Source organism: Oryzias melastigma, linkage group LG8 (genome assembly GCF_002922805.2).
Source record: "Oryzias melastigma strain HK-1 linkage group LG8, ASM292280v2, whole genome shotgun sequence".
In the NCBI taxonomy this organism is placed as follows: domain Eukaryota; kingdom Metazoa; phylum Chordata; class Actinopteri; order Beloniformes; family Adrianichthyidae; genus Oryzias; species Oryzias melastigma.
Window position 1 is genome coordinate 23,269,728 of NC_050519.1, and position 12,011 is coordinate 23,281,738.

The 12,011-nt window shown below is 44.6% G+C and overlaps 1 protein-coding gene across 2 annotated transcripts in view; it reads right to left on the reverse strand.

Annotated features, from left to right (window-relative positions):
* The window catches only part of cog1 (component of oligomeric golgi complex 1), a 13,430-nt gene extending 1,817 nt beyond the window's left edge, over positions 1 to 11,613 (reverse strand). Inside the window, exons 1-11 of one of the 2 annotated variants that reach the window (XM_036213381.1) lie at positions 11,230 to 11,613; positions 10,026 to 10,273; positions 9,777 to 9,958; positions 9,537 to 9,705; positions 7,999 to 8,163; positions 7,358 to 7,568; positions 6,923 to 7,280; positions 4,813 to 5,240; positions 4,554 to 4,700; positions 4,315 to 4,470; positions 2,089 to 2,210 (exon numbers count right to left, since the gene is read on the reverse strand). In XM_036213381.1, the coding sequence (XP_036069274.1) occupies positions 2,089 to 2,210; positions 4,315 to 4,470; positions 4,554 to 4,700; positions 4,813 to 5,240; positions 6,923 to 7,280; positions 7,358 to 7,568; positions 7,999 to 8,163; positions 9,537 to 9,705; positions 9,777 to 9,958; positions 10,026 to 10,273; positions 11,230 to 11,535 (2,492 nt within the window). In that variant the 5' untranslated portion in view covers positions 11,536 to 11,613. Of the gene's footprint in view, positions 1 to 2,088; positions 2,211 to 4,314; positions 4,471 to 4,553; positions 4,701 to 4,812; positions 5,241 to 6,922; positions 7,281 to 7,357; positions 7,569 to 7,998; positions 8,164 to 9,528; positions 9,706 to 9,776; positions 9,959 to 10,025; positions 10,274 to 11,229 lie in introns of both variants that reach the window. The other variant, XM_024291486.2, reaches the window with a different exon arrangement.
* Between the last annotated feature and the right edge of the window lie 398 nt (positions 11,614 to 12,011).

Here is a 12,011-nt window from a genome sequence, read left to right on the forward strand (position 1 = left end):
GCTCCCCCAGCTCCTCCAGCTCCTCCTGCTCCTCCTGCCCCTCCTGCTCTTCCTGCTCCTCCTGCTCCTCCTCTCTCATCGTCTTCATCCTCACAACACTCTGCTGGTGAACTGTGGCGGCAGCAGCAGTTTCCTCAGAGACTTCATGGAAGGCCTGAGAGTGGATCACCTGAGGCTCAGTGTTCTATTGTCCTTGTGATCATCTCAGACTCCTGCTCCACTAAACAGTCATCTGGATTTATCAAGTATTTGAACCTTTGAGGATTCAGACCAATATTAAAGTGGAATATGACAAATACTAAAGTTTAAAAACAGACTGAATAAAATACAACAGAAAATATAAAGTTACTGTATTTTCCGCACTATTAGGTGGACTTGAAAGCCTAAACGTTATTTTAATAAATCAGCTGTGCGCCTAATAATCTGGTGTGCCTTTTTGTGTACTAAGTTCCATAATCTGTAAAATGTTCCTGTGCAACTCTGGGAAGTCTCCGCTCGATTGACTGTTGGAGCATTTCTATGGGGTCACATCAGGATCAGCTGAAGGTGACCGAAAAAACAGATCGAAACATTGAAAAACATTGTAACTGAAAAACCTGAACATTTGGAAACAAGACATTGTAAACTTGAAGAAAGAAAAGAAAAGAAAAAAAAATGTTTCAAAAATTTGAAATGAAAAAATGAATCTTAAAAATAAAAAAATATAAATATTTTTGAAAATTTGAAAAGAAAGTACTGTTATTAATAGATAAACTATTCTTCAATTGGTAATCTTTACATTTGTAGCTTTTTATTCAAGTTTTCAGTGTGTTTTTTTTTACATTTTTAAGATGTATTTCAAGTTTTTGTTTTATTTTTAAAATTTTTAAAACTTTTTCTTTTTTCAATTTTACAATGTCTTGTTTTCAGTTTGTTTTCCAGTTACAATGTCTGTTTTTCAACTTCTCTACCTGTTTTTTAAGATGACCCTGACTTGACCTCGTACATCATCTGGCGCAGGATGATCACGCTGCGTATTTTGGGTCACAGACAGTGATTCTGGTCGTGCTCTTGGGAACCAGTGTGGACGGCGTTAAAGTTGACCACATCTCAAGTTACTGCAGAAACCCACAGTAGTGCAACAAACACATAAAGATCACGCGCTGAAAACACACGGATGATTTGTCCGACAGCAATCTGTTGCCCGTTCAGGAGATAATCTTATTACTAAGTCGCGCTGACATTGACAGTTTTCCTGCGCAGGTCAAACCACGATGGAGTCCACGCTCCCAACATGCACGGCTGCTGCGCAGAGATCCAGTCAAACTTTCCACACGTTTCTCCAGTATGTCTGCTGCGCGTGACTGTGAGAGTCACTGGGATTCAGCTCTGATACATGGTGTTTCATCACACTCGCGAGGCCCCCTTCAGGCCTCAAAAGAAAGGTTCCCGGAGCCACCGGAGGAAAAGCGAAATAGAGCACGTCTTTGTTGGTGGGAGTGATGGATGACAGACACCTTCACTGGGAGGCAGCGAGCGCCGGGCGAGTGACGCCTCCATAAGTGAAGGGATTGTTGACACCTGGGCTAAAGCCGCCGTCGTCATTGGCAACGAGACAGACTCCAACAACGATGAGAGAACCGGAATGTTTGATGATGGAATTAAAGCTGCTTAATTCAAACACCAAAGATGGTTTGTGGGAGAATAATAAATAAAAAACGATAAGAGTGGTTTGTTAAATAGCTGAATAAAGTTCTAATAAACTCACTGTTTTGCTGTAACTTTTCTTTTGTGCGCCTTATAAAACGCTGCGCCTTGTGTACGAGTGAGGAGCAGAAATAGACCCATACTTAAAACTGTGACTTATAATACAGCGTGTCCTATAGTGCAGGAAATGAGAAAAAGTTTAATAACTGCAGACAACAATAAAAATCAATGTCCTGTCATAAGGTGTGAAAAGCTCTTCAGTGGCTTCCATTCGCCGCTGCTCACGTGAACTGAGGAGTTTGTAGGAAGGAAACATCTCAGAAGTGATGAGGACGTCAAAACAAGAGCCTTCCCAAACCCTTTCCAACCCTGGAAGGAGGCACAAACCGTCTGACGCTGTACCTGGGGTCCTGTGGGGGCCGAGAGCTCCTGCCCTCCTCCAGCCTGCTGCTCAGGGTGCTGTGCAGGAAGCGCAGGTCAAACAGCATCTGCAGGGCTCGGTTCTGGGTCATGGGGAGCGCAGCCTCTCCACAGAAGAACAGGAGAACATTCTTAGTGCTGTCAGATTATGCCGTTAATCGTCATCAATTCATTACAGACAAATAAGCCTGTTATTTTTTTGATTTATCTCATTTTTTTTCTACAATCATTGTTGTATTCTCAAATATAAAACAAGGGTCCAACTTGTCCATCTTGTGACATCATCAATGTGCGACTTTGCAGTTATTTACAGAAATAACCCAAAACAGACCAACACCACAACGATTATCTATTATGTGAGCGATCAAACCTGATCAGATGTTTGTTATCATAATAAGTGGTTTAGATGGAGACCTGATCGCATCTGGAAAATTCCATCTCTGGGATACGGTCAGTCAATTATGGAAGCGTTTGTGACTCATAATCCTAAATAAAAGTCAAAACTGGAAATGCTTTTTCATTTTCACGATGGAACTAACAGGGCTGCAACTAATCAACTATTAATAGTTGATTAGTCGTTACTTTATATTATATGGAGTCAGAGTGTAGTAAAGTTGAAAGTTATAATGATATTCTGCTAACTTTATGGACTATGTTTTCAGTTTTTTAGGATATTTTGGAGTTTAGCTAATATTTCAGATACATGCCAACTTTTTTTGGTTAACTTAAGCTTTTTTATTTTTTGGGCTAATTTCTTATTTACCTAATATTTTAGCTGGCTATCAGCTTCAGAATTTTAAACTATCAATTTCAGCATCTTCAGCGGCCAAATTCAGCTTACAGCATTCACACTAGAATCATCAGAGGCAATGCTAGGTTTGAATATATATGGTATGAAGATATCTAGTTTTTAGTTTGTTAAAGCTAATGATGGGTAAGATGTGTCCTTTACATCCAGTTTTGCGCATGACCCGATTACTCCACTAATCAGAAAAAATAATCAGTGATTGGTCGACTATTCAATAATAATTTGTGGCAGCTCCAGTAACTGCATTACTTGTCTTTTAAACAAAATGAAAAAAGAAATTCTCTAAACTGCGTTACCATTTTCTCATCAATACTGCTCATTCAAACTGATTTATGAGACACTTTTTGCACAGCGAGATGTGAAAACAGAAACTAAATTCCTAATACATGCCAGTTTTGCAAAACATTTTTAGTGTGTTGATTGAATATGACCTAAAATCCAAATTAGCCCAAAAAATCTTAGAAGATGTCAAATTAGCCAAGAAAGCTAGCTTGTTGCTTAAATACTAGTTAAACTCCATAACAGCCTAAAATTCATCAGTAAACTAAATAAGTCAAAAGTGTTAGCCTGCTGCTAAAATAGAAGCTAAAATCCAAATATTTTGAAATCTGCCCATGAATATATTTAAAATTTAGAATAGAATAGATTTATTTAGTCTGTGTCACATGTGCAACAAAATTTAAAAGTGCTCACTAATCAGTGCATCATTCATACTTTTCCTAGGAAATAAAAAAAATAAAAATAGTTTAAGAATAAAACAAATAAAACAGAAATACAAATAAAAAATAAGAGTAAGATAAGTATATAAATAGTCATAACACAAAAACAGTAATAAAAAGCAGAAATAAAATGAGTAATAAATAAGTCATCAAAACATTAGCATTCTACAGACTAATCTACTAAAGAATTTACATTTGAAGACGTTCTCATTCATTTTCTATGGGGCATATTTTGCTCAATATTTCAAAAACTATAAACTTCATGAATACCAAAAAAACAAGCAGTAATGTCCTGAACGAGATGAACGTTTTGATACCAAGACTGATGAAATCACTGAAAGTCTGATTGAGTTTTTATGAGCTAAAAAAAGGACAGAAAGGATCAGGAGAATCACTATAGTTGTATTTTAATCTTTTACTGTGTCACAAATTTAGATGAAAATACCTGAAAATGAGGTTTATCACAGCAAATATTAGGAATGATTAAAAATAGATGAATGAATAATAAATGATTTACAGGTCATGATTAATGAATCCTATGGCAGGCCTGAACATTGAGCTGGTTTCTCTGAGCTTGTCGGTGTGTGTGTGTGTGTGTGGGGGTGTGTGTGTGTGGGGGTGTCTCCATCACACACACACCCCCACACACACACAAAGATGGGCTGAGTGTGTGTCAGTCACCCCGTGGCGCTCCGTCAGCTTGTTGTACTGCTGCAGGGCCTGACCCAGACAGGCCTGCAGCAGCTCCTGGAGGGTGGGCTGGAGGAGGGCGTGGCCTCCGACCTTGTTGACCTCCACACACAGCTGGAAGAGCAGCGACTGCACATACCACGACGGCTGCAGAGACAGCACCGCACACGTTCATGGTCAGGCTGGAGAACAGCGGCGGAGGTCCTGGAGTGTTCACTCCGGACACTCACCTGGACTGGAAGGCGGATTTTGGACGTGACGCTGTTCCCGGACTCCGTCTCTTCCTGGATCTCCAGCTCCTCCCAGTTTGTTGCCGTGGCGAGGACAGTGCCAGCTGACTCAGCATGAAGGACTCTGGCGAACTCCTTCAGCAGCACCTGTGAGGAGGACGTCAGACTGTCAGGTGTGAATGTCCTGTCGGTTCAATGTCAGGAATCAGTGAATCAAAACAAGCATTTCATACAGATATCTGCTGTCAATCAGACTGACCTGAGCCAGGGCGGAGCTCCAGATGCGATAAGCCTCCATGCTGCATCCCAGAAGCTCCTCCTTAAGCCCCGCCCACTCCGCCTGAGCAGGGCTGACCTCAACAGCAGTCTTGAGTTTGCCCAGCTTCTTGCTCTGTCTGGGGATCCCCCTGGCACTGAGCTCAGAGTCCCCGTGTTTTCCCAAAATGCAGAGCTTCAGGTTGGGGCAGAGCTCGCTGACCGACTGGCACAGCCGAGCCATGAACAGCACAGAGCTGAGGCGAGCGGCAGCGGAGTCCGGCGAGGCCGCCGCCAGCTCGGAGCGCATGGAGGTCAGCAGCTGGTGCACGCAGGCCGTGCAGCCGCCCCGTAAAGCCGCCTCTACGGCCGGCGTGTCTGTGAGGCGGCTAAATGAGGCGGCATCGGAGAACGCCGAGGGGAGGGCGGAGCCTGCAGAACACAGCACAGACGTCTGTCAGCTGCTGAAGAACTACTGACACGTAAGGATCATTTCCATGACGTGGACATGTGACACGCTGCTGCTCGCTACACAACACAGCTCAAACGCTGAAGCAGCCAACAACAGCTGAGGGAATGTTAGCTCCACCTTCCACTGGATCTTCCAGCATGACAATGATCACAAACATCCCCATGGCAACCAAGGAGCGTCCATGTAAAAACCATTCTGAGGTTCTGGAGTGTTCTAGCCCGTCTCTGGACCTCAATCCATCAGAGAATCTGAGGAGGAAGAAAGGCCCCAGCAGCAGCCCCAAAACATCCCAGCTCTACAGAAGATCTGCATGGAGGAATGGACCGAAATAAGAGCTATTGTTGAAACCTGTAAAACCTTTGAGCTCTGTCATTAACAACCATTATAAAGTGTTGGGGGGAACTTTTGTTTTTGAGCAAATACTTATTTTCTCCTTCATTATGCAAATATTTTTTTAGAAATCAAACAAACTGATTCTTTTTGTCTACATCCTCTCACAGTCTGTGTTTGTAAGCTGAACCTTACAGACCAAAGTCAGACTTTTAAGTAGTACAACATGCAGGATCAGGGCTGACAAACACTTTATGATCCAATGTGAAGTTTCAGTTATGGGGTGGGGGGTTTATCTTTAGTCTTTCATTCGTTGGAGCATCCAAAACAAATTTAACAAGAAAAGTTGCATTTCCTGTGATAATGCTAGTGTGAATGCTTTTTGCTGAAAGTCGTGGCTGAAGATGCTGAAGCTTTTTGCTAAAAATTGTGATGCAATTTACGTTAATTGCTGAAAGGATTTGCTGAAAATGGAAAAGCTATTTGCAAAATGTTAAATTTGCTAAAAGACTGGAAATTTTGTTAAAGAACTATAAGAGAGTGCAGAAGTTGACATAAATTTCAGAAAAATGTGTAGTAAAATTGCTTAAAAATCCCTAATACATGGCAAATTAGCAAAAATATTTAGCTCGTTGCTTAAATACCAGCTAAACTCCAAAATAGCCTAAAATTCCTTATTTAAAAATGTTAGCATGTTGCTAAGATAGAAACCAAACTTTAATTTAGCCCAAAAACCCCAGTAGATAACAAATTAGTCAAAAACGTTAGCATGTTGCTACTCCAATTTTTAAATCACTCTAAAACATGAAAACATATCCCATAAATATGTTTAAATACTTGTTGTTAATCTACTTAAAATGTTGCAATTTGAAGACTTTCTCCTTCATTTCCTATGGCGCAGATTTTGATCAATATTTCAAAAACTATAAAGTTTATAAATACCAAAACTACAAGCAGTAATGAGCTGAAAGAGCTGAACGTTTTCATACCAAGATTGATGAAATCACTGAAAGTGTGATTGAGTTTTTATGTGTTGAAAAACGTACAGAAAGCAGCAGGAGAATCACTTTAGTGTGAATGCTGACTGAGCAGCCACAGAATCATGTGTATGTTCAGGTGAACAGTTCTGAGAGGAAAAAGGTTGATGAGGCTCAAAGTAAATTCTTCCTTTTTATCAGGAGAGCAGCAGATGAGCTTGTTCGGCTGGACTTCTAATTTAAGTGGACGCTCCGCTGTAAGAGCTAACACATGAAGACTAACGTTTTCAGCCTCAGCTGACTCTGCTGACCTAAAGCTGTCTGAGTGACGGTACCTGAGTCCTGGGGGGGCAGGTAGCACTGAAGGTCATCCAGCCTGGTCTTCAGCTTCGCCTCCAGCGAGGAACAGAAGTTCTGGACACAGGGCGTGAGGGCCTGCGTCTTCATGGCCAGGCCGCTCCGCTGGTGCTGCGGCCCTCTCTGAGCCACGGTGACCCAACCTGCATCGCTCAGCAGGTCTCCAGCCGTCTCCGACCACAGGAAGGACGCCACGTCCACCTCATACTGCGCCTGGCGGTCGGTGCTGGGGCGGGAGGAAGACTGGGCGGTCTGGCTCTGCAGGTCTTGCAGTGCTGAAGAGAGCAGCTGGACAGAGCTGGCTGCAATGGCTTCGGTCTCGTCTTTGGTAATGGTCTGCAGGCGTCAGAGTGTCTCCCTGTTAGACGACTAGCAAGCTTCTGCCCGAGAACTGAAGCCGCTGGATCACTAACCTGCAGGCGCTGAAGGAAGAGCTGCTGCAGGAAGTCCTCCCACACAGCCAGGGGGCGCTCCAGCAGCCGCTGGCACACAGTGCTCCAGTGCTGACGGATGGAGTCTGAGGACAGGAGGTCCCACACGGCGTCTCTGATGGCCGCCAGCCCCTTCAGGCTCTTCACGTAAACCAGCAGGCTGCTGACCCCTCGGCAGATGTCCTCCCGAACACTGAGGAGAGATGAAGAAGACGTTTCAGCGCAGTCTTCAGCTGTCCTTTTGGCTTACATCTCTGAAACTGCACATTTGGGCTGATGAGACTGAGCTTTCAGTGGATTTGTACCACAGTAGTGCTGGATCAACCCAGAGCCTCATTTAAAGATCAGCTAAAGGTCACACTGAGACCGACTTCCAGAAACTATTTTAATCTGTGAGTTACTGCATTTATTGATCAGCTAATGGATTGTAAAGTGCATGTGTGATAATGTAACAGAGTTTCTCTAGAAAAATAAAAAACCTTCAGATAAACAGGAACAAATACAGCAGAAGACTGAGGCCTCATTCCACATAGCCGTGGAATAAGGCCTCAGTCTTCCGCAACACGTTCCGTCAGCTGAGAACATGATTCTGTCAGAGCTACATTCAGATCCAAAAGCATTACGTGTCGATCCACTGCTGCAGAGTGTCCTGCAGCTGCTCTCTCTGGATGGGCTGGGCCAGGGTCCGAAGGGTGGGCTGAAACTCGGTGACAGAAGAGGGCAGACACCGGAACCAGCTGCCCGTACTTGCCTCCTCCTGCAGCACCTTGCTGCTTTTAGCTGCAGAGAAACAGACAAATGTCACTGATCAGTGCTTTCAAATGACTCTCCGCCGAGACTCCGCTGCTGGTGTGCTCACGGCTCATCCAGTTCTTAATCATGTTTCTAAGGGGGCTTTGCATTCATGACTGAACTGTGAATGCATCCATAAAAAGAGCTGGAACGCTTGGACCCGTGTGTACAGAGCAGGGCTGCCACGATTAGTCGACTAATCGACTATTAGAATAGTTGACGACTAATTTAATAGTCGATTAGTCGTTATTATTCCAGAATAAATCAACTTAAACCTTAAATAACTTTCAATATTTTACTCTCCATAAAAATATACTTGGTCAAAATTATACAAGATAGAAATGAGCTCAAGATAACATCGGGTCATTAATAACAATAATATAACATGATCTGGAGGGCCGGATAGAATTACCCAGATCCGGCCCTCGGGTCTTGACTTTGACACGTGCTTTATATCAGATGGAGTCAGATTGTAGTAAAGTTGAACAAAGTTCTGAGCTTTCAGCACCAAAAAATGTGTTTTTTTATATTTGAGTCCAAAACGTTATCTTTGAGAAAAATAGTTCCCCATTCCAGATGCCGACCTCATTTGATTAAACCCTTTAATGTCTGAGGTGTCGCCGGTGACGCTCAAACACTAAATCTTTAACATATGGTAACTTTTCAACCGTTAACACAATAATTCCAGTAGATTGTGAAGGAGAAAAGCGGCTTGTTGAGAATATCACAGAACAGAAACACTGGAACTCCGGTGTTAAAGGGTTGATCTTGTTTTAATCCCAGAAACTAAGGAGAGACAGAGGCTGCATGATTCATTCAAAGTTTAATAAACTATCATCCTAATTGTCTTCATTTTTAGTTAGTTTAAAGCTAATGATGGTTAAGATGTGTGCTTTACATCCAGCATGAGCACGACCCGATTAGTCGACTAATCAGAAAAAATAATCGGTATTAATCGACCATTAAAGTAATCGTTTGTGGCAGTTCTAATACAGAGACGAGGACAGGAAGGAGCGCTTGTGGAGACCAGAACTCGGCCCGGCAGATCCTGGAGACACACAGGTCTTGTCATATTTTCTGGCCTTGGATTTCATCTTCAATAATGGTTAAGATTGACTGAAATTTGGCCCCAATAAAATGTTTGCAGTTGGGTGAGAAATCTCTGTGGTAAAGCGATCGTACCACGTTTTGTTAGAGAACTTTGATTTCTTCAAATATTTCCAAAGATTTTGACCTGAACATTTATAAACAATCTCTCGCCTCCTCGCCGCTTCTCTGTTTTCATTGACGCAGTCGAGAGCTGGGTTTATGAATCATATCCGTCTCTTCTCTTTCTGGGGGACTGGGAGGTAACAGCTGACCTGCAGAGCTGCAGGACGTGACCTTCTCCAGGATGGTGAAGAGCATGCCACAGCTCAGGGCTGCTTCCCCTGGCCGGGGCGCTCCCTCTGGGGGCAGGTAGAAGACGGCGTAGGCCTGGAACAGGGTGGTGACGAACAGCTCCACCAGGCTGCACACTTGGGCCTTGATCCCTGCACCTGTACAACAACCCCTCCGTGAGTGTTTGGGTTCAGCTGGGCTCTGGGTGATGGTCGGTGTGGTAGAATACCGTGCTGTGGCTGGTTCAGCAGCTGGTGGATGGAGGACTTCCGGGCCAACAGGAAGTCAGCCAGAGCCTGGCGAGGGGAGCTGTCCTCCAGCAGCATGGTGGACACCAGGGCCTCGGCGATGGCCTGGTCCGACACGGCCCGGCCCCGCAGCAGAGACTTGCTGTCCAACAGGATGGTGGACCTGCAGCAGAAGCAGCCGTTTACCCCTCTGCCCCCCAGCTGGCGGCAGCCTCCAGCAGCGCTCGTACCTGAAGTGTCCAGTCGTAGCGACCTGCCGCACCAGGATGGGGAAGCGGGCCAGAACCGGGCTGAAGCGGCCCGCCGATGTGGAGTCGAGCCGCAGCAGGCCGTGCAGGTGGCAGCACAGCAGGTACAGCTGCGTGGCCTGCAGGTACTGGGCCGCCTCCATGGCGCTCCAGATGCGCTCTGGGATGTCCAGCAGGAGCTTGATCTGAGCGGCCATGGAGTAGAACTGATCCTGGAACCCCCGCTGGCTCTACAACGACACACAGTCTTTACTGGGGGTGTGCCAAAAGATCCATATTCAATATTTAGTCCTGCGATTGATTCTCAATGGGTTCTCACAAAGTATGGATCTATTATTTTTGTTTGAAGAGGCTGTAAAACAGGAGTGTCAAACTCAATCACACAAGGGGCCAAAATCCAAAACACCCCTTAGGTCACGGGACGAACAGGATAAACATTTATGGAACACTCTAAAACTACATTTTTAAAACTTTTACCCCTCTGCCCCCCAGCTGGCGGCAGCCTCCAGCAGCACTCATACCTTTTTAAAACTTTTAAAAAATGTAATTTTTTAGCATAATTATGAACCAGATATATAACATTACCGGTGATAATGCTGGTGTGAATGCTGTAAGCTGAATTTGGCTGCTGAAATTGATAGCTAAAAACGCTGAAGCTGAAGCCTTGACTTTGACATGTGCTGTTAAACGTGACATTGGTCATCCTTTGGTGAGATGTTCCTTGGAGGTAGCTAGGAGGCTCGTGTTGTCTGGTAGTTACTTGAATTATTCAAATTTTGTTCTGTTGTTAACAACAATTTCAGACTAAGTAGTAGTATTGCTATTCATGTTAACTATTGTTAACACTGAATTTTACTAATAATTCTATTTCAATTGTTGTCAATGCTTGTGAAAGAAATAGTATTACTGATGCACAGAAGTGTCTATTATTTGTTGCACAAAATAAGACACAAGTTGTTTATTGTGATTGGGTTCAAACTAAGAAATAAATAGGGATATATTTTCCTAAAAATAACAGGTGTTATTCTATATAACGTGAGTTATTAGAGATGATTTTTTTTAACCAATTATCGCAGTATCACGATACAATCGATATCACATCGTATCGCGAGGTACCCAGTGATTACCAGCCCTAGTCCTTCCTCTGGGGTCCGGACGGGTCTACATCGGAGTTCTGGAGCAGTACCTCTGCAGCGGCCGCCCCCGCGCTGGGTCTGCTCTGCTTCAGCAGCTGGCAGTACCGCTGCATGTCCTGGATGGACCGGACCACCCGCTCCGAGCACTGCCTCATCTCCCCGATGGTGTCCGCGGCGTCGATCAGGTCCCGGTAGCGCTCCCCGACCATCTGCCGCAGCTCCTCTTTCTTCTGCTCGATGTCCCCGCGGACCCTGCGCTCCACCCGCCGGATCTCCTCGGTGTTGTAGCGCTCGAACAGAACCAGGGGGTCCTTCATCTCCGAGACCCGGAGAACCGGCGCGGGGTCCTGGGCCATCACCCCTGAACTCTCTTCCAGAACGTCTAACCCGGAAGTCGGGGAGGTTCACTTCCGTCCTCCACGTCAGCAGACGTCTGACGACACCGCGGAACTTTGCGTTCATTGGCTTGTCTGTCCGGAAAACACTTCCGGTTCATCTCTGCCACATCTAAAATATTTTGTTGTCTGATATGTTAGGGTAACGATGTTCAGAAAGAGCCTCAGATGCCAGAAGAGAACATTCAGAGAAATGTCGGGTCAATCCTCAACTCCACACACAGGGCCGTTTCTAGCTCGACGGGGCCCCAGGCAAGATGCTGTTTAGGGGCCCCCATTGTATAAACTATAATGAATATATTCCTAATCCATCTGGGGCCCGTTTCAAAAAGCAGGTTTTGTTGGAACTCTGAGTTCGTGAACTCCAAATTTGGCAAAACTCTGAGTTTTCGGTTCCATAAAGAGAGATAACTCAAACCCGGGAAAGTGGGCGAAAC